A 27,722-nucleotide genomic window follows, 5' to 3' on the forward strand; every position below is an offset into this window, starting at 1 on the left:
GATTATCATTTCCCATGTTTTGCAACATAAATCGTTTTATAAATGCAGCATTTTATGGAATTGTTTTCACCCAGAGTTCACCATCCTCCTCCTCTTTGCTTTTTGTTCTAGATTATGGAGTGAGATACATCTTCAGCACCCCCCACCCCCATTATAGTGACATTCTGTCGAAGTTAACAGGCGGCATATACAGCTTTAACTAATACAATGTTTTCGTTGTAGTTGCAGGCCATTAACATTTTTAGGGCAAGCAAAGGGAAAAATGAGACAGAGCACCGCACCCGACTAAGTATGAAAAGATTATTTCATCAGATGGTAAACTCGAAATGGTCTTTTTTTTACTAGATATGTTAAGGAGCTGCAACCTATTTACGACACTCTTGCTTCACATAAATATTAAAATTGTGTGGGCCCGAACATAATCCCTAGGATATACCATCAACGTGTGATTGGTGCAGCTCTGACTGTTAAGACCTTGAAAACAAGGGGCTGTAGCATGCGGGTGGGGGTCCCAGCTGTCAGACCAACATAGCCACGCAAATCCTTTAACTTTACATAGTACAATATGGCTAGAAAGTGGATTATACTCTGATGAGCACTTCCTGTAAGACACAATTCATTGCTCACATAGAAAATGTTATCTTGAGCTGCAGTTCAGATACTAACCTCTCCTGAGTTTCTCCAGCTAAGACTCTTATTCTCTTTACTAGGACTCCTGGGAGTGTGTCCCATGAAATCTTCTTTTGGAAAGTATACCAAAAACTCTTAATGTCTTTGCTGCTTTCCCATTTTAATTTAATCATCATGAGATCTCCAATATCAGTGTCTAATGTGACCAGGAAAGAGTAGGTTCCACTCTCCCTTATGCCTCCAGATCTGGGATACAAATATCATTTATTACTTTACAACAACATATGTCAGCTAAAGACACATACAAAACACACAGCACATGTTGGTCTTATATCTTTGACATAAATATTTAATGCAATGAAAAGTTTTGTAGACTGTAATAGCCCACACAATTTTATGTGATGTCATTTTGATACTATTTTGAATGTAAATTACATTATTACTATCTGCTGTTATTTTTACGATGTTGGTGATTTTTTTATTTTTAAAACTTCAAAATAGGTCTCTTATTAAATCCCTCCCCTCTGCTGAATCTGGCAAAGTCTAAACTGCAAAGCTGACAAGTGAGCTGTGGAAAACAGGAAAGTTAGCTTATTTTATATGTTCCAGTGGTGCAAGAAAAAAAATAGCAGCATGTTCTAGCTTTTGGCCATTACTCCATTATTAGTCCTCTGTGATGTCCAGAATTAGAAAACATGCAGTTTTTTTTCCTCCCAGAAACCGCACTGCACTACTCAGGTTATGGCTGGTATTTCAGTTCATTCTGTTGAAAGGGTTACAGCTGTAATGCCAGGCAGAGCCCATGGACAAGAGCGGCACTATTTAAGCATAAAAATAAGATTAATTTTAATACAGGACAGTCGCTATAAGGCCAGATGCACACGGCCGGGTCGGATACCGACTGTGAGATCTTGCAGCGAAATGCGACCCTGTGCCAGCCAATGCATCCTGTCTCGGATCCACTGCAGATGTGCCAGCGGGCGTGCAGCTGCACATGCGTAGTGCAGAGAATGATACGCCATCGATGACACAGATCAGAGGCAATTTCAAAATTGACATTACGGAACAGCCACGAGATGGACGGCTTCCATTGACTGCAATGGAAGCTGTCTATGTGAGTCTTGCATAAAAATAGAGCATACTGCTATTCTTCCTCCTCGAGCAAGTGATTTCCGCTCGCGTGCGTGGAAGAATCATTTTATATTGCATGCTGTGGATGGATATTGCTGTGGAATTTGTGGCGGGATTCTGGACGTGAATCCAGCAGCAAAAATCTGTCCATGTGCATTGGGTCTAAATCCTTATCCTTGTGATGTTGTGTACTTCTTACCCCCATAGGTGTAATGAAATATGAGCTGCTATTTTCTCATGCTCACTGTACTGCCTATTACCAAGCATTTTCTAAAGCTGGTGTCAATAAGTCTTAATGCATTTTATATATATATTTGTTACATGGTAATTAACTTTAGGACGCATGACAATGAGGAATACGCTTCCGTATTCTAATAAATTATACTTGTAAAAATCACCATGCAAAGATTCCCAGTCTGCATGAAGCATATAACCAATTCTGGAGGGTAGATAGCTTAGCCCACACCTTTAGGCCTCTTCCACATGCACCCGCCAGCGCTGTAAAAACGCGTGAACGGACGCTTAAATCTAACGTTCTGGCACATACTTTGTGTCCCCTTCCCTCCGTCTGTTTGCAATGGGAGTGGGCAGTACAGAGGCAGAGCTATGTACCTGTCCCTCCCCTTGTCCGCAGCCAGCAATGGGAGGCAGTCCTCCCCCTCCCCTCCCCCTCCCATTGCAAACAGCCGGAGGGGAGGAGAGAAGAGTGAGGGAGTTTAGCAGTCAGCTGCTAAACTCTCTCCCACCTCCCTTCTCCGGGCGCTGTCATTGGCTCCCATAGGAGCCCATACAGCGGCCAAAGTATTCCGGATGGAAAGATAGTTCAAGGACTATGTTTTCAGGCTTGCGTGAAAGTGCCCGGTGCTATATTGGCCTGGCTGAGCACTTTTATGCTGCAGCAATACGGCCATGTGATTTGATGCATTGGGATCCAATGCATCAGATCGTAGCGTATATCATCCGGCTGTGAAAATGGCGGCTGATACATGCTCATGTGAAAGAGCTCTTAGAGAATCTAAGCTGCTTTTGTTTCTTGATTTGTTTACCTTGTCAATTTTTATATATATAATATTTAAACATACAGTATTTTTACAATGAATGTCTGAAAAAAAAATTAATTAAAAAAAAAATAAATTTTTATATATACACATATATATGTGACTCCAAACTCACATTTCTAATGATATGCCTTTTATGTCTTCTTTAGTTCCCGTAAGAGATGCTGATAGGTAAGGAAACACCTGTTTGTCTGCAATATGATTGGTTACTTGGATCTTGAACTGGTAATGATGAGCTGCAACAATCAATATAATAGTATTGTGAATGATGTTAGCAGCTCTTCACATGTATTACTTTTATAAAATCTGCAATTTAGTTTGTTTTTTAAAGCAAATACAGTAATTCACAATATTACTCAAGCTGCTCATAGAATGATCACAGTTCACAACTATTTATCCATAATTACATTCTGGATCTGCTAAGTGATCTGGTCTCTTGGATTTCCAGGCCCACATCACTGTCACCCAGCCCACCTCACCCCTCCATGCTTAATATGCACACCTATCTGTCTCTAAATGATTGGGGTATCAGAGCTAAAGTTGTGGTCAGCATTATTGACACCCTTAATTGTTTAGTATAAAAAGCCAATATCTTCAGAAGTAAGTAGATACATGTTGGGTTTTCGATGTGTACCTTGAGTCATTACCTTGTGGTAGGACATATTTTGTTTGACTGAAACCTAGCTTTCTTAGGACCCTTTCACATGGGATGACCTGGCGGGTGCAGATGACCTGGCGGGTCGTCCCAGCGATGCTTCTACTTAGGAATGAGCATTGCTCAGTGAATGGAGGCAGAGGGACCAGGGAATGTTCCAGCCCCTCTTCCCCCTTTATTCACGGTAACCAGTAAAAAGTGAATGACTGCCTGTTTACACGCAGAAACTAAACAAATGAGAAGTGAACGAATCCTGGCATTGTTCTCAATTTTGTATCCTTTTTGCCAGCCATATTTTTGCTTTCTTGTTTCTCTGTCTTGTACTTTTCGATATCAGCCATTTGTGTTTCTGCAAACATCCAAGTAGTTTCACCAAACACTTTATTTCAGGAGATATTTTGCACGGTGTACTTAATATTCAGGAAGAGTGTTTGATATTTTATACAGTACATGGAAGGAAGTTTCTCTGTCACTACAAAGCACTTATTAGGGGAATGAAAAGAATGTTCTTGTTGGCTACAAAATGGGATCTGATCCTTTTTTATTGCTACTTAAATCATTTAAGACTTTAAATCACTCAGTATACAATTTCCTGGAAGAAGAGATCTTTTTTTTTTTAAATGTGCAGATCTTAAACTTTAGTTCCTACTTCTTTTTTTCTTAGAACCAGTTGCATATTATTCTTGGCTCATCATTTATGCGTCTGATTCGGCTATTCTTGTTGGCCCAGTTTTTTTGGATATGGATATGTGTGGATTTGACTACATGAAGCACTACTGAGAAATCAATGTGGTCATCCATATATTAGTACTTTAGTACTTTTTCCCCTTACTTCTTTCACTATCAAACTTTTGATTACATTCTCTAAGCCTCTCAGAAGATGTGGGAAATTCAAGGAACACATCCGTGACCATCCATTATAGGAGTTGGTTATTTGTGCTTGGAGAACCTGGCTCCCACCTCTTGTTATCTGACAGAAGTGAATGTATATTCCTACATAGAACCACAAATGTTCGATAGCAGTTACTGATTTGTGGAGTAACAATGAGTCCTCAGCAGACTAATTATGGCTATAAATGTTAGTCTGTATGCAGAATGGAAATGCTTTCAGGTGTCGGAGAGCAATTACTGAGACTTTCTCGTGCTTGGCTGGGCGCCTGCATATGTTCCTTCTGGCTCACAAAGAAGGGATGGTACAATAAAATCTTGCACATTGGGATTCAGGCAGCAGCTTCTTTTGCGCATATTTATATTAGAAGCAAGCATACAATATTAGTCTCGGGGAAATCTGCTTCTCTTTATAATTAAAAAGAAAGAAGAAAGGTTTTTGGAAAATTGCTCATCTTATAGATAAGGATATGTTAAATCTCACAGAGCCATAACTAGGTCATAACCCAGACAACTTGAGCAGTGGGTAAGATGTTGTGATGTAACGTAGACAAACAGACACATCTCATCAAGTCTGACAACTGTATCTGATTAGACAAAGTCTACTAAAATTGTGTCATGGGTAATAATCAGCATTTCCACAGCTTTCACTGAAATCTACTTTCATAATGATTATTTTTTATAATTTATTCTTATCCTTTGCAAGCAATATACAAACTAAATTACATGGTTGAATTTACAGGTACATTGAGTTTCTTGTAGGGAAAATCTTGCAGTGTGCTGCCTGAGGCAAATGGAGATAAAGTGAGCTGGCCAGACTCCTAAGGAACAGAAGCTGAGATTTAACCCTGGGTTATGCATCTTCAAAGTCAAAGCAGGAATGAAAAGATCTATCCCAAATTCCTTTGGAGGAGTTCATACTATTACCTCTAGGGAAGAATCCTGAGCAAGGAAGATAGCTATGTCACCTCAGGAACTAAGAGTTACAAGCTGAGAACACAGTGTACATGTGCTGCCAGAGCACCATTGTTCCCTACATATCACAGCAAATATTAATACAGGAGTTCATGCTGACATGTAAGATAATGGGTGGAATACAAAATTATATGGAAAGACTACCATAAGGCAAAGCAACCCAATGCACACCTGTTTCTGTCTCATACTGCATAAGCACGTAAGTGTTTTACCATAAGTAAGGAAAAACACATCTCGTATTCAGAAATGGGGAGTTAGTTTTTATAAAATAAGGCTACGCAACTTTGTTTTTGTGAGATTGCTTTTCTTCAACTAATTCAAGCTATGTGGGATGTGTTCCATGTATAATACATGGGCTTATTTCTTCTGCAGATTCGGGGTGTACAATTAAAGCACTAAAATACAATTTGACCCCTTTATGACCAGGGGTGTTTCAGACCTTCACACCCTGAGCAAATTTTCACTTTCGGAATGCTGCAACAGATCTGTTACAAAAACTGCAGCCAAATCTGCACCATCTGCTGCGGAATGTGAAAAGGTGGCCTAAAGGTTTTTTGAGGTTTTTTTGTTTCTTAGTCTACCCCCAAAAAATTTTGTTTCTTTTTTCGAAACCCATGGAGCTTTCTTCTTATTATAAAAGGGAATGAATCTTAATTATTTTTGCAGGTCTTTTTAGGGGAAAAATAGTCAGAAACACGAAAAACACAGTTTTCCCTAATTTTCCCATACTGTGCTGTAAGACAGTTCAATTAATAACATTTACCCCCAGAATTAACCCTAATTCTTCCATAGCAGTATCAAATATTTGCACATTGTGTAATGATATCGATTAAGCAGCAAAAACCAAAACCATATTTTATCTTTAGATGTATCTCCCTTATCTTTAGCCGCAGTCTCTGTATGTGGATGATAATCATCCAAGTACAAATATTTTTAGTAAAGACACCAAAGCACATAGGCTTGTGATATAGCAGACTAAAAATGGTAGCTGGCGGTAATTATTGTACGTTTTACGTAACATATATTCTGTGTGACAGGAACATAATAATGCCAGAGTACCCAAAGCTCATGCAAAACACATCCATGTCACACAGGATGTCTAATATTGGTATATGCAGGTTTGGGAAGGCATTTACCCTTTTAGGGGAAGGGCAACTTTATTTTTCTTTCTCATTTTATTTATTTATTTATTTATTTACACTTCATCATATTTATTTATTTAATTTTTCTAATGGCTGAATGTACACAGCATGCAGGATCCCACAGTGGAATCTGACCCTGTGCCTGGCCAGTCACCCCTGCATACCTGTCTGCAGTCGTCTTTTCTGTATTGCGGATGTGCGGGCCGGTGCACATGCACAGTACAGAAAATGCTTTGCCGTCACTAGGCGATGACACAGAATCTGCCACTCTTCCGCAGTGACATCAATGGAAACTGTCCGCGCAGAATCTGCTCTGGAATAGGACATGCTGTGATTTTCCCTCCGCAAGCGGAAAATCACAAATAATTTCTGCTCATGGACATGGAAAAATGATTTTCCATAGCATGTTTATGGGCATTATTTGCTGCGGAATCCGGAGGCGGACGCCTGCTCCACATTTTGCGATGCAAATATGCCTGTGTGCATTGGGCCTTAGGGTGCACGGGTTATATCACCATTTATCAGTAATTTGTTTATGGGGACAGCAGGGAACACATAGATAATATATTCCCTGTATGTTCCCACATACTGATTACTGGTAAACAGTGATCAAATGGTAAGAGCCCATTAGATCACTGTTATCTGTGATCTGTATGCCAAGACATGAGGACACACATCGCCTCTTTTCTGTATGCCTCCAAGGCCCGTCTATACAGGGAATCCCTGTGACGTCATTACTGACCGCATGGAACCTATACAACCACCTCAATGCAGAAGCACATCTCTTAATATGACTGCTGTGTGTGGAGTTCTTTGTGATAGGGAACTGTTAATTTTTGTTACACATCATACTACAGAATGGGGCTATCAGTGTGGCGGCCCAATCCTGCTGATAGTAATGTATGCAGAGAACACAGTGCTGTTACACACAACATATACATTAATGGCTGCAAGCACAAGGACCCGTCTGTTAGCTCCTTCATTTATGTGGGCTGGTCAGGAAGGAGTTAAAGGTTCTGCCATTAGACTATACTGCTGTGTTTAAAGAAACAGTATGGTGACAGATCTGCTCTGCTATTATCCTATTAACCCAATTAGTCTAGCTGTATTCTTAGACACAGCAGCTCATTTTATATACAATATTTGTTTATGCTGCTTGCCCTGTTCCCATACTATGCTACCCTGTTTCCCTGAAAATAAGACATAGCATAATTTTCCAGGATTTTTGCAGATGCAAAATGAGTTTTAAGGATTTTTGAGGATGCTTGAAATATAAGCCCTACTCCAAAATTAAGTGCTGCTTACAGGTAATTCAAAAAAGTCAATTTAAATAGTGTCCAGGCAGCTATATATGTAAAACAAGTTTAATCTTTTTAAGCAAAAATTAATATAAGACACTGTCTTATTTTCGGGGAAACACGGTATCATTAAATCTTTGCTTTTAACTTAGACCAATGCAAGTATGTGAAGTCTACTTGCAGGTGGTTTGTAATGCACACATTTGATATCTGGTTATATTGTAGTGCATATTCAATAGCTTTTTAATACATGTTTATAGCTGGTAGAGGCAGAAAATTGTCTGTTTTACTGATTCTTCCATCAGGACCATGGATAGCGCAGTAGGTATTAGTGACCCCACATCCACTGCTTCCTAGGCTTAAGTTCTCAGTGACTAAATATTTATTGCATAACTGAAGATACTTCACAGATTGGGTTACAGTTATTTAAACTGGCACTTCAGCATCTTTACCCCATGCAATATTTTATCAGGTAGCCTATGGTGTTTTCTGCCACTTAGAAAACTAACTGGAAATCTTAACAAATTAGATGCACCGGGTACAACCCTAGACCCCTGCCCACTTTTCTATGACACATTTGTAACATAGTAACGTAGTATGTTAGGCTGAAAGAAGACAATGTCCATCCAGTTCAGCCAGGTTCCACCCCCCTTTGTTGATCCAGAGGAAGGCAAAAAAACTCCAATGACTCAGAAGCCAATTAAGCCCATTATAGGGAAAAAGTCCTTCCTGACTCCATAGTGGCAGTCAGAATAATTCCTGTATTAACATTTGAAATGCTCCTACCTGACTCCAAGACCTGGATCAACCACCCCGCTGTTTATTTAATGTCTACTGTATATCCTGTAATATTGTAGTGCTCTAAAAAGACATCAAGTCCCCTCTTAAACTCCTATATCAATTTTGCCATAATTACTTCCTCAGGCCTTAGTCACACGGGCGTTTTTTCACGCGATTTGCGCATCGCATGACGGATGCGCATGCGCAAATCGCGTGACCGGCGCCGAAAAATCGGCCCAAAAATCGCCCGAAAATCTGCTCCTAGCCGCGTTTCATTAGAAACGGGCCGGAGCTGTCCAGCGCATTGCATTCAATGGAGCCGGCAATACAGCGGCTCCATTGAATGCAAGCGCTGCGGGCGAGTGTGGGATGAATTGTCGGGGAGGGGTTAAATATATAACCCCTTACCTGCAATGCATCCTTAAATGTGAAAAAATTAAAAAAAAGGATGTATTCACCAGCTCCCGGCAGCTGGAGATCCCGGCGGCCGGCCTGCAGTGGGTGTGAAGGAGGTGTGACTCAGACTTGTCCCTGATTGGCTCAGCGCTGAGCCAATCAGAAGCAAGTCTCAGTCACACCCATTCATGAATTCATGAATGGGTGTGACTGAGATCAGCCTCTGATTGGCTCAGGCTGAGCCAATCAGGGGCCAGTCTGAGTCACACCCCTTCACACCCACTGCAGGCCGGCCGCCGGGATCTCCAGCTGCCGGGAGCTGGTGAGTACATCCTTTTTTTTAATTTTTTCACATTTAAGGATGCATTGCAGGGAAGGGGTTATATATTTAACCCCTCCCCGACAATTCATCCCGCGCACGCCGGCAGCCCATTGCTTTCAATGGAGTCGGCTGTATTGCCGCTCCATTGAATTTAATGGGCAAACATTGTTCTTCTCTGCCACAGCTGTTACAGCTGTGGCAGAGAAGAATGATTTGTCTTCTGTATGTTCTCAATGGGGTCGGCGCTGCTGCCGCCGGCCCCATTGAGCGCATATAGAGAAGAGAACAGGAATCGCAGATCGCAGATAGGTGCGATCTGCGATTTCTGTTCTCTAATTTATCGGACGAACGCATAAAAAGCGCTCATGTGTCCGATACCATTGCAAAGCAATGGTTTTAAAAAATCGCCGGACGCATGCGCATGCGCAAATCGCGGCAATAAACGCCCGTGTGACTAAGCCCTCAGGCAGAGAGTTCCACAGTCTCACTGCTCTTACAGTAAAGAATCCCCTTCTGTGTTGATGATGAAACCTTCTCTCCTCTAAACATAGAGGATGCTCCCTTGTTACAGTCACAGTCCTGGGTATAAACAGATCATGGGAGAGATCCTTGTATTGTCCCTAACCTAGTCATACATAGTTATTTGGTTGCCCCTTAACCATCTTGTATGTGTTGAAGAGCAATAATACTGTACATCTGCCTCAGTGTACGCTCATGTAGCTCATAGTCACATAACAGTCAGTAGGATCCTAAAAAACAAGGATCCATTCAGTAATTCTCCTGCACAGCCCTCCCGGCCTCCAACCATGCAGGCGACTGCATTGCAACCCCATTCAAGTGAATGGAGCCCTGGTCCAATTCTTTGCACAGCAGAGGCAGGAAAACCCTAATGTACAGGGAATTACTGTGAAGTACTAGAAAAATAGTGAAGATCAGTGAGGATCCAGGTAGTTGCATCTCACTATTGAGAAAATGATGACATATCTTACGAATGTGGACTGTAATAGCCCATTCTTTTGATCTCTAATGAAACAGTTGACAGGAAAAGAAGCTGTACAATGTTGCTACTAGTTTCTTTTAGAGATCAGCGGTGGCTACATCTGTCATGCCCCTGCTATTCTGACAATGGTGGCATGTAGTGTCACTGATACTGATATGTCGCCAATATCTATGCTGATACATCTCATTAGACTCCTGCTGAACTCTTAGATGTAAGCCACCTGGATCCATTACTTGCCTAGTTTGGTCTTATTAATACAGCTCTGCACTTCTTTATATGTTAATCAGGAAACATTTTATGGAGGGTTTATTTTATTTCAATCCCCTGACATTTTTTCTGTAAATTTAGAACAGAAGACATTCAATATATTGGCTTCTTCCTAGGGCCGTATTTACAGTTCATGTGCCCTCGGCACTAAGCTTGAGCGCACACCTTTAGTGTGGTTTCAGACAAGCATAGTGTAAAACGTCCATAACATGGATCTGTAAACAACATTAAAACTGTATGGCATCGGTAACTCATCACCATTTGCCTCTGTGTTGTTTATATTTTCTACTGATCAGTATTTGCGCAACAGAAAATACAAGCAATTCGGTGGCAGAAACGCAAAAATTACCATATTTTCATGACTACAAAGGCTCATATTCACGGGTGGTTTTTCACCACGTATTAGGAAATGCACTGCCATGTGATATCCGGTGAATGGAATCAATTAAAATCAAAGAACTTTCATTCATCCATGCATATGAGCGTGTAGGTACTATGCTCATATATATGACCCCATTCAAAAGAATGGGGTTCATATTTGTGTGAGATTATGCACAAATCCTGCATGATTTTCTTGGCTGTGTGAAAGTGGCCTAAAATGCACTTTTTAACAAGAAAAAAAAATCTTTCTAAAAGGTGGTAGTGCCTTTTCATCCAAAGTGTCTTGTGGTGCCCGGGTGCTGCAGGGAGTTGTGAAGCAGGAAACAAGTGCTTTATCTGCAGCTCATCCTTCATTGGTTCCTAATGCCAGACAGCTGCTGCTTCCCACATTGCAGAGCTGTCTTATACTATTCCTCCACTGCTGATAGTCTGAAAGGTTGAAGCTACAGTAATTTCCACTCCTGATGAGGACAGCAGCCTCCTGAGTGACCACACTCACTGACTTTATTTTCTAGCATCAACTTTTCAGTTGTAAGTCAGTAAGTGGTGTTAAAGGGCCAACACAGTGGGGATTGCTATTATCCTACTCTGATCCATTTTTATGGATGAAAATAGCCCATACAATATTAAAGGGGTTGTCTCGCGGCAGCAAGTGGGGTTATACACTTCTGTATGGCCATATTAATGCACTTTGTAATATACATTGTGCATTAAATATGAGCCATACAGAAGTTATTCACTTACCCACTCCGTTGCTGGCGTCCCCGTCTCCATGGCTCCGTCTAATTTCGGTGTCTTCTGGCGTTTTTAGACGCGCTTGCGCAGTCCGTGCTTCTGCCTGGTGAATGGGGCCGCTCGTGCCAGAGAGCTGGTCTGCGTGTCGTCATCGTAGCTCCGCCTCTGTCATATATATATATATATATATATATATATATATATATATGACCTAACCTGAAAATAAGACCTTTACCCTAGAACACCAAGAAAGAAGATACTACCCTAGACCAATTACACCCCTAGACCTCTCCATTTCCTCAGACCACCTGAGAGTTTTAAGTAGTATGAAATCTTTTTTTTCACTATTTTCTGTTGTCTAAAACTTGGGTGCATCTTATAGTCCGAAAAATATGGTAGGCCATGCTTCGTTTTTAAAAAACAAATGTGAAAAATATAGCATGTGCATAGATGCATAGATATATATTAGCTGCACATGACAGTCCCCAAAACGCAGACAAGGTAAAACCCATTGTAATGTATATCGTCATAGGTTTAACTTTTGTATTCTTGCATGTATGTGAACTCCACTCCCCACTACTACAATGACAGGTGAGTGTTCCTGTGTAGCCTAGTCAAGTACCCGCCAACTCAATGCTTTCCAATTTCTCTATAGAGTTCCCTATCTTGATGAATCTTATCTGACTTTATTGGCTGTAGGAATAACAAAATCTGTAATACTGTATATTTATTGAAGCATATGGTGAAAGTCCCTTTGAATATTAACATTTCAGCCAGTAATTTGTTTTCCCAGACATCCAAGACAGCTGGCACACTACCACCCTCTGTCCTGAACATGTGAAATATTATCTATGACATTTACAAGAAGATAAAAAAATATGATGCATAAAGGCAGATGTTTTTGATGCCCAGAAAGGCAAGATTTTCAGACAGCAAATAACAAGTGTGAGTCTTCCTATCATCATTTCTAAAGGTTATTTATGGTGCGGATTGTAACATCCTTTCAGAATGGTTCCTCGTGAGCATACGAAGTTTATCTGCAGTCAACTTAATTCCGTCTCGGAAGGAGCCCACAGATGTATCTAAACAATCATACGTCAAACAATAAAGTGCTTCATGCAGAGGAATTTGCATCTGCCGTTAACTTCTGATTAATAATGCTTGCATACAACGCTTAGGGCCATATTCACGTGCGGCAGGTTCATTGACAAATTTTCTGCAGCTGAAAAATCAGTTTCCTACACCTAAATGGGGTTGTTCCTGCAGCATGTGCATATATTTCTTTAAGTCCCATGCAAGAAATGCTCTACTTTGGAGCAATTTAACTCGTTATATTAGGACTGCGCATTACATTATCAGCTATTACCTAAAGTAATATTTGTATGTTTGTGTGTTAATTATCATTTGGATGATATTTGCTTGTATCAATATTTTTGGGATCGTGGTGAATTGATGTAACTATAATATATGCAGTATATTATCCTATATGTAGCTGTAGACTGCTTTGCAGTAGGTAGAATTACTATTATACAGTATATGTAATTATTGTAATTACTGCTACTTAGAAGGCAAGTGTTGGCAATAATATTGTTCTAGTAGGGAATTGCTGATTAGGCAATTCTTCAATAAGAGTGCAGCCTTATCAAACATCTAACTAGTGCTCATTCAGACTGGCTTATGCTATTTCGGCCTTGAATAATGCACCGTTTGCATTATGTGTATATGTGCGTGTTTCAGACATTTTTTATGTTTGTGTTTCTTTTATGTCCGTATTGCATCTGTATTCACTGCATTTTTCACCCAAGAAAGCCCACTTGATATCAATTTTTCCCACTGTCTGCTAGCAACATGTGCAAAAATGCAGTGAATAGTTATGTGATTTTGGACTGTAATTACAGACAAAAATAGGAAGTAGTGTGTTTTTTACATGAACTTATGGTCAGCGCAAAAAATGCTCATCTGAATACATCAATGGTGTTGTATGTTGTCTGTAGTACATCCGTAAAAAATATGGATGTAATACGGACAGAAAATATGCCCTTGTGAATTGGCCCTCACCGATAATAGCCTTAAAAGAACAAACTAATGTGGCATGTCTGCCTTCACTATTTTAGAAAAATACCAACATTTTTTCTGTAAAGTATTTAAACCATTTAAAACAAATCCATCACAGAACTATTATAAATTTCTTTATTTGTGCCTAAGTGGCTTTCAAAATGTCGCACTACTTTACATTCCTGTCACAACAAACTGTTTCTACTTTTACATACTTCTCAGGAAGATGTGGAACGTGATAATAAAGGTACCTCCTCCATCACTTACCTTTGAATGGCATGTTTAGCCGTGTTTTGAGGAAGAGGCTATGTGCAGGTCGTATTCCTTCCTTGTTGATATGGTACCCCAAAACAATGCATCCACTTTTTGGACATTTCAGGCACATCCCTTTCTCGAAGGTTTTAATGTCTTTACATTCATAGCCAATGACGTGCTGATCTTCATTTAGTATAGAGTCAATGAAAAGTTGAACTGACCTCTCGTGAGAACATTTCACAGACTGTGTAAACCCTTAAAATGAAAAGCCAGCATTAATATTAAGTATGTTTTCTCTCGTCGTTCTAACAAAAGCATAAAATATATGAACAGTTATTTTAAGAGGGATACTTTTAAGCTCCTGGGCCACAATGCAAAATTTGTAACAAGACCCCAACATACCATGTGCCATTTATAATATACATGTCCTCTCTTGTGGCAGAAGAGTTGTTAGACCCTCTCAGGCACCAGGGCCTTGGTATGGCTGCTACCTCTGCATGCCCTATCAGAGCACCCATTAGCTATTTTATATATAAAAGTTGACACCCATGGATGATAGGGCTCTTATTTTTAGTTTCACTTATTTAGGCTAACTTCACACAGGTGAGCGCGATATTGGGCCGTAAATCAAAACAACCTAGCATCATTTCAGGGAAGTGGAGGATTTAATATGATAATAAACTTAACTTATTAGTCACTTGCATACAGTTCTGGAAAATGTTTGTGGGTGAGACAAGTTTTCTCAATGGCCCTGATAGGGCTTTCAGAATGCACCTCATTATCTTCCTTTACATACAGTATTATAGTTATCAGATGGACAATCATTCCTGTCTTTGATCCCCTGTCCTTTCCTAACCAAAATTTCCTAGTATTCTTATCTATAACACTCACTCCTGGGAGAGCTCTTCAAGGGAGCCCTTCTCAGAATGCTCTCAGCCTGGGGGACCATGTTGTGCTGCAGGGCATGAGGCGCACCTTGTGTTTGACTTTGTGGTCGCTGGATGGTAGACCCAGTGATCATTAGAGAGGGACTGTGTATTTTGCATTGCTGCGAAATGCTGTGCTATGTGTGAAATAAACTGGCTGAGATTAAAATATACTAAAAACCGTGGTCTGGGAGTGAATTTCCCAGAGAGCCAACATCTGATCCCAGAGACTGTAAACCCATTGAGTTGACATGCCACAATATATATGCTGTCACTATATATACAGTAGTGAATATACATATATATATATATATATTTTTCCTGATTGTCCCATGGCTGCAAAGCGCAAATGGGTGTGAGTGAGACCTGCCTCTGATTGGCTCAGGCTGAGCCAATCAGGGGGCAGGTCTGACTCACACCCCCTTCACACCCACTGCAGGCCGGCCGCGCTGAACTCCGGCTGCCCGGACAAGGTAAGTATATATATATTTTTTTTATTTTAACACATTTCTGGATGAATTGCAGGGAAGGGCTTATATATTTAAGCCCTTCCCGACAATTCATCCCGCGCTCGCCCGCAGCGCATTGCTTTCAATGGAGCCGGCTGTATTGCCGGCTCCATTGAATGCAATGCGCTGGACAGCTCCGGCCCGTTTCTAATGAAACGCGGCTAGGAGCAGATTTTCGGGCGATTTTCGGGCACCGGTCACGCGATTTGCGGATGCGCATCCGTCATGCGATCCGCAAATCGCGTGAAAAAATGCCCGTCTGACTAAGGCCTAAAGATGTAGTTTGTGGGTGCCCATCGGCTTTCTGCCTGGCATCCCACCACAGACTCATGGCCGCTGTTTAGAAGTTGACCTGGATGCATTGGTGGAGCTTTATTTCAGAGCCAAGGGCAGTGGTATGTCATTGGAAATGACGCAGGAGTGCACATCATTGAAGAAACGCTGTTGCCAGAAGTGACATCAGCAGGCTAGTTGTTACTTCAGCTGTATCAGCAGAAGTGAAGAAGCAGGCCTACAGGAAGTCAGGTGAGACTGGATCCACGTGACTGGAAGTGATACAAACTGCTCACCAGTAGTAATGCCAGAAGCCTAACAACGTGCTATATGAGCCAGAACATCGCTCTTTTTTTTTTTTTGCTGTGCTCCGCCTAACAGCTGTGCTTCCCAGGGTAACAAAAGTGCAGTTTTCCTGTTTGCTAAGGTCTTTTATATCAATAGAGCCTCGAATGGCACAAAATGTTAAGGCAGCAGAAATGCAGTCCTAAGCTCTTGCTCACGACCTGAAAGTTGCGGGTTCAATCCCCACGTGGTTCAGACAGCCGACTCAAGGCTGACTCAGGTTGGTAAAATGAGTAACCAGCTTGCTGGGGGGTAAAAGATGACTGGGGAAAGCCAAGGGCAAACCACCCCGCAAAAATAGTCTGCCAAGAAAACGTCAGACATGTGACATCACCCTAGAAGTCAGTCATGACTCGGTGCTTGTACCAAGGGACTTTGTCAATAAGGAATTGTTGGCTACTTTTAGTCTTGATTTTTTTGTCTGTTTATAGGCTGTTAAAAGTTTTTCACATGTACTTATGTCACTTTGTTCTGCCTAGCATGTGCATCTATTGGGAAGAGAGCAGAAAAAGAAGTAAGAAAGTCAAGCATAAAATCTGTAGAAAGTGTCTGCAACTGCTACCAGATGATTTTCCTTTGGAAATTTACACAGAATATTCATCTCCTGAAATTAATCCACACCAAGAGGAAGCCAAAAGAATTCCAGTAATGGTTTAAATATCAATTGTCCTCAGATTATGAGAGAAAAGATCTTCACGAAGACATAAAAAGCAAAAGAAGTTTCAGTTGTAGTCTTCTCCTAAAGTTGACCCCTCAGACTCAACATCCTCAGAAGAGGAGATTCGAATGACCTGTATGAATATTTCATTAATACACAGCTACAAGGAAAGACCCTAACAACCAGATGATTAGGACTTTCTTTAGGGCCTTGAAAAATCTGGCCTTTCAGTTTCTGTACTTACATGGGCTTTAACCATGGTGTCGTCAGGACTTACTAAACACCCATTTGAGCCCCTGGAAAATGCTTCACTAAGACTCTTAACTTTCAAAATCTTCTTCCAGGTCACAATAACATCCGCTAGACACATCAGTGAGTTATTGGCCTTGTGATATAAGGAGCTCTATCTTAGAGACTTTGGGATTGTCTGTATTGTTATGGATTATACTGGGCTTTCTACCGAAAGTGGCATCACAGAAAATAAAAAAAAATTGTCTGCCAGTTCTTTTTCCAGATTAGCAAGATGAAGATAAGGAAAGATGGCATACCCTAGATGTGAAATGGTCAGTCAAACACTACAGGCTACGTACACTCTAAGCAGAGGGCTCAGATTTTGACAAAAGAGTGCTGCTGATAATGCTTTCAATCTCACTTATACAGAAAAACAGTAATTGCTTTGCAAATCCCATTTACATTGAGATTCCATAGGATGATCAGGAAAGTGTAAATTTACTTATGTGAAATTTGCATTTTCTGGAGTCTGCAGGCAGCACAGCTTTTCACCCTAATAATAGAAGTATATTATTGGTTCATCATAATACACTGATCCTGTATTTCTGCCCAGTTTTTTGAGTTTGCTAATTGATTAAGTTAGTTTCTGCTTAAATTAAATCATAAACTAGTCTCCTACCATTTTTTTATTCACAGCACTTCATGTAACGTGGCAACCCAAAACCTGTCCAATAGCTAAACATATAACTTTCCCACTCTATATCAGGGCTACTGTCTACACCTCAAAATTAACACGTCTACTTATGAGGCTCTCACAGGCCTTTGGCATAAACCTGTCCTTTCCCTAGGTTGGGAGAAGTTCTGCAACAAACCAAGCTTCTTTCTAATTACCTTCATTAGAGACCTCAAACACAAAGAAACTATTTCCCTGCTGGACCTTTTCTTATGGTCTATTTATTAAGGTCCAATTATAGGGCCTGAACTCTTGTTCACCAGACAATTGGGCTGTGTAAGATGACCAACGATCAGCCAATGAACAAGCAAACACTCATTTGTGTTCAGTTTTTGTGGGCATAGAAATATTTGATGATCGTCTGTATATCTTTCCTGGGTGAACAGGGAGTTATACTGCCAGCCTATGAGGATGATGATCATAATTATGCTTGTTTGTCCCCATAAGCTGATTTTTGGCCCATATGAAGGAAGATGAAACGAGTGCCAATCGACATACAATGGCTGGATTGGACTGAGAACTCAGCCAATCTAAAAGGACCATTAACATTTGGCCCTCTGGTGGCACAAACACACAACTATGGTAGCTATTCTCCCATTATATATATTTTATGAGTACTCGTAGCTTCTTACCAAAGATTCCATGCTCTGCTATATGACTGTACAAGTCTCGAAACTGGCAGCCAGGCTGAATGTCTCCTCCATTAGGGTAAAAATCATAGTGACCAACTTTCTGGTTAATGCCAACACTTAGTCCAATATGTTGCTGTGTATTAGTATGAATGGCATCAACAAAGGTGGCATCATCTGATGACAGGCGATCTATTGAAGACATCCCTTCAAATAAAGGACCAGCAGGGTCAAGACCTACAAAAAAAATATGATCTTAAGACTTTCATTGGACAAAGCTGCTTGTCTTTTTTTAGTGTTCTATTGCTGTCAAATCTCTATTTCTATTTTTGGATCAGAGCAGAGCCCCATAAGCACCTACAGCAGATTACACTCTAATATACTCAGCCGTGCACTTTTCATTGGCACAGGCTTGGATAGCAGTACTTGGACATCATGATATCCTGATATGCCTGGAATTTTTTGGTTCTGGTTTTTCAAGTAGAACCTTCTGATTTCCAGATTTAGAAAACTTTCTCTATTCTTTGTTTCTTCATCAGTTCTTTTAATCTAAAACCAAATAGGCACATTTAGAGAGTACATTATGAGGTCTGTAGATTGCAGTTTCATCTTTGGTTGACCTTCTGCCTCTTCCCTATGAGAATTGTGAACCTCTGCAGGACTCCTCATTTTAATAGGTACTGGAAATTTTCTAAGGCATGGAACCAATTTTAAGGTACCTTTACATTGGATAACAGTTGCCTGAATAATTACTGAAATGAGCAATTGTGGCTGACTGTCAGCCTATATACACATGGACGCAAAGGCATAACTTGAAGCTGCTGGGCCCCAGTGCAAAATCTGGAACTGGCCCCCAACTATAAAGCTTCATGTTTGCAATATGGGGAAGAGAGACTTTATGGGCCCCCTAGGACTCCTGGCCCAGGTTCGACTGCGCTCCCTGCACACCCTATATGTATGCCCATGCATGGACCCCAATAGGGCACTGAGTAGGAAGTCACTCAGTAGTCGGTATTCGTAAAGTTTCAGTGAGCTGAAATGGAATGACTAATGAGTGACCTCTCGCTCAGTGTAAACAGGAGCCAATCTCTGAGCGAGTGACTGTTTGCAGTGAATAGATGCAGGCGGCTGAAGATGTCTCCAACTACTCCGCCTTCATTCTTTGAATGACTATCGCTCTATATGAAAGCACAGCAGTGGTAGTCGCTGGAACAACTGTTGGTCTCCTATGTGCTTGACAGTCATATCGTGTAAAGGTACCTTTAGAGTCCTGCTTATCATCTCCCTTACAAGGAACTGAAATGAGAAAACAGGTGCCAGACCTTTCTGTCCCAGTAGTAACATAAAAAGGATTGATTTATGCTTCAGGGCCCGTATTTTCTATAGACATCTCTGTTTTTTCAGATTGATTTAAGAATGCATTTATCTTACTAATAAGTAATAAACTGACTTGTAAGTCCATTTATTAGTATTGTACGCAGCAGTCCCTATTAAAATGAGAAGGGAGAAAGCTTTTATGAGGTTTGGAATAATCTGTTTTCCCTGTTTCTTAAAATCAGAGGAATTCTCAAAATTAATAAATGACATAATAAACATCTAAGAAAGTGTTGTGCTAAAGGAACAGTAGTGTGAAATCCACACTAATCCTGTAATATTTAGGTGCAAATTACTAATCAGCAGTATTGTAATTCTGCACTGCTAATTGGTGAAGGGATTAGAGATATTCTTAGATATTTTTACATTTCAGAACTTTTCTTATTAATGACTGTGCGGGATTAGCACAGCGAAGCTACAGCTAATCTCTATAAATATAGCATTAACAAACAATATTCCAATCCGTTTCTACACTGGCTGCCTGCCTTACTGCTCTATACTATGTCTGCTAAATAAGCAATACATTGTGCATATCAGTGTTTAAAGACTTACCCTTATTTTTACACATCATTAAAAATACTTGTAAAATATATGTTCAGTTAAGTCATGGAATATGTCAAGGAATATTCAAAACATATTCCAAGGTTACATTTTGGAATGTGATATGATGATATTATGACTCCACTGAACAAAGTGTACATACTGTATAACCATCTGCATCTGCAAAATTGGCATCATTATTATCTAATTGTGGAACTTCAAGTTTTGGAGTACATTTAGACACCTAAGGCATATTTGCCCTCAATTTAGTATGTGGAGGTACTAGTGGAGACCTATCAGACAAAATTCCAAAGCCGAATCACTTCTTTCGAGATGACAATGTCTTGTCAGGTGGCTAGAATGTACATTGAGTTTCAACTAACAATCGTTTTGGTTGAAATCATCTATTTCATTCAACTTTAGTCTGATTTGTATGAACAACTATAGGAAATTCTGCGTTTATAGATTATATTTTGCTATTAAACACTCCTCTAATAACTAAAGGGAGAGTAGCAATATAGAACATCTCTAACTCTGCAGGGCCCGTCTGTGCATTACATACACAACCCACTGATGTACTTTTGCATTTATATATTATTATTGGACACTTGTTTGAAATGTTGATAATTAATTTGCAGATTTAGAGGCATAACTTGATGTTCTTTAACCCAATGCAATTAGATTCATTAGGCCCCCACTTGTGCTAGGGCTCCAGCAGTAGCTGCCACATGTGAACTCCCATTCTGCAGCTTTGTCGATTGTTACATATTACACAAGTAATATGGAGTGCTCTATCCATGAAATAATTAAGGTATAACAAAATCCACTCCTCAAGTGCTGTTCTTTGGTGCCATGTCTACAAGAGAGAGGGACTAGTGTTCATTAACATGCAGTCCACTCTTTAGATCAACACACATATTATGCCCACAAGATAATAAAAAGAAATAGGTGTAACCGCCCATTTAGAGACAACGATTGTCACTCAAAAGTCACTCAAAAGACATCTTTTGAGCGATAATCGTTGTGTGCATTTACACGGCAAGATGATTGCTCAAAATTCATCAAAATGGCAGTTTGAGTGACAGTTTTGAGCATTCACTTTGCATAAGGCTCACGCTGTATGCAGAAGACAAGAGGGACCACTATCTTCTTCATACAGCTGTTGTCTTCTTGGAGCGCTGAGCTGGTATACAGCTAAGCGCTCTGAGTGGGGCATGCAGAAGACAAGCGGGGCTGCTTGTCCTCTGTATACAGCTGTTTTCTTCTTAGAGTGCTCAGCTGTTATACAGCTGAGCGCTCTGAGCGGGGTGTACAGAAAACAGCTGGACCGCTGTCTTCTGCATACTCCTGCTGTGTTCACGGAGCGCACAGCTGGTATATAGCTGAGCTCTCCGAGTGGGGTATGCAGAACACAGCTAGAGCGCTGTCTTCTTTATACTCCAGCTGTGTTCTCCGAGCGGGATACCAGCTGCAACAATAGTATCAGCGGTATCCCGCTGAGAACTCAGCACGCGGCACTGATAAGGCTCATCGTTCTCTTTCAGCTAAAGTGTACATGTGCTGCTCTCTGGCTCTCACTCCCCATATATGTATATATGGAGAGTGAGAGCCATGTACTGCTCTCTGGCGCGCTCTCTTTATACATATATATATATATATATATATATATATATATATATATATACACACACACATACATGGGTAGAGAGAGTCAGAGAGCAGAACATGTACTCTTCTCCTTACAAGTTCTGTAATGGCCCATTCTTCATTTTTCTGCCATCTTTAATTTGAATGAAGAAAAGCCAAACGACAGACATAAAAACCAGAAAATAAGACAATAAAGCAAAGCAATGACAAAACCCTTCAGTGTCCTGGTGTATATACGCAGAAATATAGACTCATAAAATAGCCAAACATTGTAGTATATAGAATCGTAACACTACATAAAACTAGTATTCTTGCAAGTGCATAGCAATTGAAACAGCTGCATAATTAAACAGGCAGATAATAACCATAAAGTGCAATTATAGGAGAAAGATGAAGGTTTATAGTTAACAGTTGGAGTTCTATGCTGTAATACTGTATAAACTAAAAATACTTTTTTCATTTTTTTCTCTTTTAATGTTAGTTAGAATGATTGCATTCTAGCATTGCCAATAAGTGTTACCGGTGACTGAAAGTGAGTCCTGGAAACACACTATCACAGAACGCATGGGATTCTGAATAGAATTCATCAATATGTTATTGCAATGAATTGTGTTGTAGGATTGTAGTAAATAATTAGAAATTACCTGTAATTCTTCCAATCTTGGCTGATCCGTTAATATAACTGCCAGCAAATCCTGATACATGAGCTCCAAGGCTGTACCCAATCAAATGAACATTACTTCTAGGAAATTGGATGGATGACTGAAAAACATCATGAATTAGAGATCAAGTCAACCCCAATATGAGGACAAGACAACGTGTGTTTTTGAGAAGGCTGTACAATTAAAATTCTAAGAAAAGGGATGGCTCTTCTAGTTATACAATAAGGGCAATTTTATGGGATGAGGCAAAACTTGAAGCTACGGAACCCAATGCAATTCTGCAATTTTAACCCCCAACTCTAATTCTTCATTCATACTACTGGTCTCTTTATATGCAGAAGAGAGATTTTATTGGCCCCCCCTAAGCCTCCAGAGCCCGGGTATGACTGCATCCTCTGCACCCACTGTAGTAATGCCCCTGTTCATAGTTTTTATTACAGTTTTGCCAGATGTGGAGTGCTGGTAAACAAAATTTTCAGGATTCCCATGTCCGGTTGTTTTTTTTTAACTTTTGCACTTTGATAGATTTCCTTATAGTTTTATTCTAAATTTACATTATTAATGGGGTTGAAAGAAGTCTTTTGTTACCATGGCTCTAAAATGTATCCACATCACTGCTTCTGAAGGATGTTTTTTGTCCCTTGCTTGTCTTGGTCTTTGTGGTTAATTGGAAACTACTTTTTATTTAACCTCCCTTTCAAGTCTATGATTGTTTATTATAATGTATCTAGTGAGTTGTCTGAAAGTGTCACAAGTGATTGGAGACCTGCTTGTTACTGGAGACAGTTGTCAAATGACATTAGTAGAATCTGATAGTACCACTAACATCTGACCATACAGTTCTCAATGAGAGAACATGAGGAACCTGTTCTAAGCTTCAGCTGACATTGGGCATTGTGGCTTACAGTGGAGCACCATGACCAACCTTAGTAGACATACTGTATGGGAGAAGGGTTTACTGACACTGCAATACACAACCCATTTGCTGCTGTGTATTATGTGGAATAATGTACCTTCTCACTCTAAATGACTATGACTAATAGAAATCACCAAGGATTTTTACAACCTTACAAAAGCAAGAGGCTGCAGATCAAATGCCTTTTATATAGGTCATTGAACATAATTGCAGATACACATCTGAAAATTCTTATTTTAAGAGTTCCCTACTATATTCAGATAGAATCAGATAAGGGGTTCCTCCACTTTTTACTGCACGATAGCCTTCTCCTGTTCTCTCGGGTATTTATGCGATGGTAATGCTCTACTTCTACAGGAAGGGTAAATCGTTCCATCATCTATACATGGTATAAACAAGATCATTTTCCTTGTTTATGATTTTCTTTGTGAGCAAACTGCTTCCCAGCCATTGGAAATGACAAGTCACCAATGCAAATGAGAAAGCAGAAGCTAAGGTAAATAAATATAGCTGTTATATTTTACAATGCAAATGTTTGTGCTGGCACCAGTACACACAGCAGAGTAGTTAACTTAGCTGAACATCTTGAGGCTGATTATATGGCTGCTGAACTACTGCTTTAACAATGCCATAAAAATAAGAGGAGAGGAGTAAATCTGGCAGGTGCATTACTGTCCAGAAGGAAAGAAATACAGTTCATAGTTGGACATCAAACAGAAACACACAGGCCTGCCACTTACTAGCTCAATCACTGTCTACTGCTAGCCATTGACTATATATTGTAATATGGCAAGGATATCATTTTTGTTTATGACTAATCTCGATTTAGCATTCTGCTTTTATTGTGCAGTAATTTACTCCCTTATGAAGCATGCAGCCAGAAATGAGGTGATTATAAGAGGGCTAAATGGATTGTTCTATTACAAAACTATTTTTTGTACATGATAATGAGTTAAGGCATCAGTTATGGGATTGTTTTTGAGAAGCAGCGCTTGCACGAACATTCTCAGGTCCGTTCTGTAATATTTTTATGTTAGACTTTTGCATGTTTGTGCCAACAAAGGACTGAGAGTCTATTCTACAGGTTTATCAAACAAGTGTACATCTACATTTAATGGTATGGTAGATTCTGTTGTCATTTTTTCACACATAGGCATAAATAGTGAGGTGTGTATTTTTGAAATGTCCGGTTCACCATGTTTTTGAGAGTGTTATACAGAGCTTTTATAGCTCTTAGTGTTATACATCAGTGTTTCAGACTAGTGTTGAGCAAACTGAACTACTAGATCCCTGTTTCGGGTAGAACTTTGCTAAAAGCTCAGTTTGGAGTTGTGCTGAACCGAACTTTTAGCAAAGGGGGGCCTGTGGCTTTACTGGTTCAGTTCACTTAACACTAGGCATGAATATAAGGGATATACCATCTACGAATTCTATTCTTTTTATATAATCTATTGCTTATTTCAAGTAGCTTTTAAATATTTAACAATACACAATTCGAAAAAAAATCTAAAAAGAGACATGACAGAACTAGTGTTTCAGAGCTCTGCTGTTCCTTCTGCTCCATCACCCGGTATTATCCCCTGCACTGTCCCTGGGTGAGATCAAAATATTTTTTCCCTATTTTCCGCCTCTAAAACGTGTGTGTGTCTTATCGTCTGGTGCGTCTTATAGAGCAAAAAAATACTGTATATAATATAATCATTAATAATTTCAAAAGGGGTTGTTGATGCAGTGATTATTCTGACTGCCAAACTGGAGTCAGGGAGGCATTTTGTCCCTTAAATGTTTTTTTCTTTGCCTTCCTCTGGATCAACATTGGGGTGTAATAGGCTGAACTGGATTGGCTTTACCTACCATGTTGCTAATTAGCAAAAGGTTGGAGATTGAAGAAAGTATAGGTTTCACATGAGATTGACAATTAATAAAAGACATAGAAAGCCTTTTTACTCACAAATCCGTTCTTTTCAAGAAGGATTGGTTAGCGTGAACCCTACTTTGATGCAAACTACTATCAGAAGACCACAGAAGATGTACTATAGAGAAGCTTTGCTACATCAGGTCCTGGACATCTTGCTGTCACTGAAGGTTCAATGAATTCCAAGGTGTATCAAAATATTTTACAGGCAAATGGTCCAAAGCACATAATTAAATTGACTAAAGAATGGCTGAAAAAGATGATTATTTCGGTCTTTGAATTAGCAAGTCAGAGTCTTGAACTTAATCCTATCAAGATGCTATGGCGTGACCTTAAGAGTGCATCCCAGAAATATTAATAAACTGAAATACATTTGCAAGGAGAAATGGTCCAAGATTCCTCCTCAACATTGTTCAGATCTTATTTGCAGCTGCAGGAAACATTTGATGGATGCTATAGCTGCTAAAGGGTGAACTACAGTTTGTTAAATCTGAGGGTTCACGTATTCTCCTTGCCTTGTGGGTGTTTACTCAATGTTCTCAATAAAATACCATATTTTTCACTTACTACAAAAATCACCTTCCCCTACAAGAATTAATGTCCCATCGAGATTAGAGGCCTCGTTGAATTCCTCTCAAGGATCCAATAAAGGAATATCTGTATGTTACCAAATTCTGGTTTCTAGTATACAAGACCTACTAGCTTCTTTAAAAGAGAAATGGAAGACAGATTTGCAAATCCCAATAATAGATAAACAATGGATAAACAGTTGTTCTTCTGTTTCAGCGATATCCAGATGTACAAATCACTTGGAAAATTTATGAAAAATTTTATCTTACACCCCAGAAACTCAACAAATTATCACCACACTTCTCTGAATGTTGCTGGAGATGTGGATCACCAGAAGGAACTCTAATACATTTATGGTGGAACTGTCCTTACATCTCAGGTTAGTGGAACCAATTAATGTCCACTTTATGCGGTATACAAATATCCCCCAATCCAGCTATAGCTTTACTAAACCTAGACTCCAATCAATTACCTTACAATATTCGCACCCCCTTTATATTCTAGTAGCTACCAGGATTTCCATCGCTCAACTCTGGAACGGTGATTGTACACCTTCTATAAATGATATAATTAGAGCTGTAAACAGCAACAGCTGGTTCGCATATATCCATTCTTGCGCCTCAAATAAAAAGGGGAAATTTATGAAAAATTGGGAAGTTTGCATACAAAGTAAAGTTTGCTATATGCAAAAATCTTATATGCTCTAACTGCCTATATATATATATATATATATATATATATATATATATATATATACTAGCTCCATGACTTGATCGTTAGATTAGTATTTTTTTTTGTATGATCAAATTGTTAATATGTTCGAGTTACATACTATGCGTCTTATAAATTAAAAATATGGTCCATATTTGTGTGTTATTAGTCTAGATGGATTGTGTTTGTCTTTAATTGGGACTTCATCCATCAGACTACATATTAAAAGTTATCAATGCAGAAAGCCAGGTTAATTTATTTTTTCTTATAACTATATGAAGGATCTCACTTCCCCAGCGTGTGTTTTGCCCGTTGATTCTTAAGATTTGTGTTTATCCTAGCTTGTGAGGTATTTTATGATGGAGGCTATCATGGAGGTTTAATAATGTATATAAAGGGTGTATAGTTTGCTTAAGAAATAGCCTATAATAATGATTAAACCCAGAAAGAATGGGGGTCACTCCTTGTATAAAGGCAAATATCAGAGTAGAGCCCCATTTACACAGGACAACTGTTGGGCAAATGATATGGCTGAATGGTTGTTATTTACACTGAACAATCATCGGTCAGGATTTTATGCAGCTTAAAATCCTGAATGATGATCGTTCAGTGTAAACAGCAGCCGTTCAGTACTGAATGTCCGCTGCTAAAGTGAATGAAGAGGGGTGGGGGAGAGCGAGGAGAGAAATCTCCTCCAGCCAGCCTGCTGCGAGCCAGTGATACTCGCTCCTGTGTGACAGTAATGGAGAGAGTACATGCAGGGATGAGTGTCAGGCATCACTTCCCGACAATCATCCCGTGTAAATGGGGCTTTAGACATAGATACATTTGAGAATCTCTAATAGTATCACCCTTTTGCACTAGTTCTGTATTGCTCTATACTGTAAGAATAAATGACCTCCATATCTTTATATGTACAAGAAAACAGTAATATATATATATATATATATATATATATATATATACACTACCGTTCAAAAGTTTGGAGTCACATTGAAATGTCCTTATTTTTGAAGGAAAAGCACTGTACTTTTCAATGAAGATAACTTTAAACTAGTCCTAACTTTAAACAAATGCACTCTATACATTGCTAATGTGGTAAATGACTATTCTAG

The 27,722-nt window shown here is 39.6% G+C and overlaps 1 protein-coding gene across 1 annotated transcript in view; it reads right to left on the reverse strand.

Moving 5' to 3' along the window:
• Nucleotides 1-27,722, reverse strand: part of LIPC (lipase C, hepatic type) — a 234,169-nt gene that overhangs the window by 2,691 nt on the left and 203,756 nt on the right. Inside the window, exons 6-10 of the mRNA XM_066589963.1 lie at nt 22,478-22,595; nt 18,276-18,509; nt 13,981-14,223; nt 2,935-3,055; nt 667-876 (exon numbers count right to left, since the gene is read on the reverse strand). Coding sequence (XP_066446060.1) covers nt 667-876; nt 2,935-3,055; nt 13,981-14,223; nt 18,276-18,509; nt 22,478-22,595 — 926 coding nt within the window. The remainder of the gene's footprint in view (nt 1-666; nt 877-2,934; nt 3,056-13,980; nt 14,224-18,275; nt 18,510-22,477; nt 22,596-27,722) is intronic.

The sequence above is a fragment of the Eleutherodactylus coqui genome, chromosome 2 (assembly GCF_035609145.1).
Source record: "Eleutherodactylus coqui strain aEleCoq1 chromosome 2, aEleCoq1.hap1, whole genome shotgun sequence".
Lineage (NCBI taxonomy): Eukaryota > Metazoa > Chordata > Amphibia > Anura > Eleutherodactylidae > Eleutherodactylus > Eleutherodactylus coqui.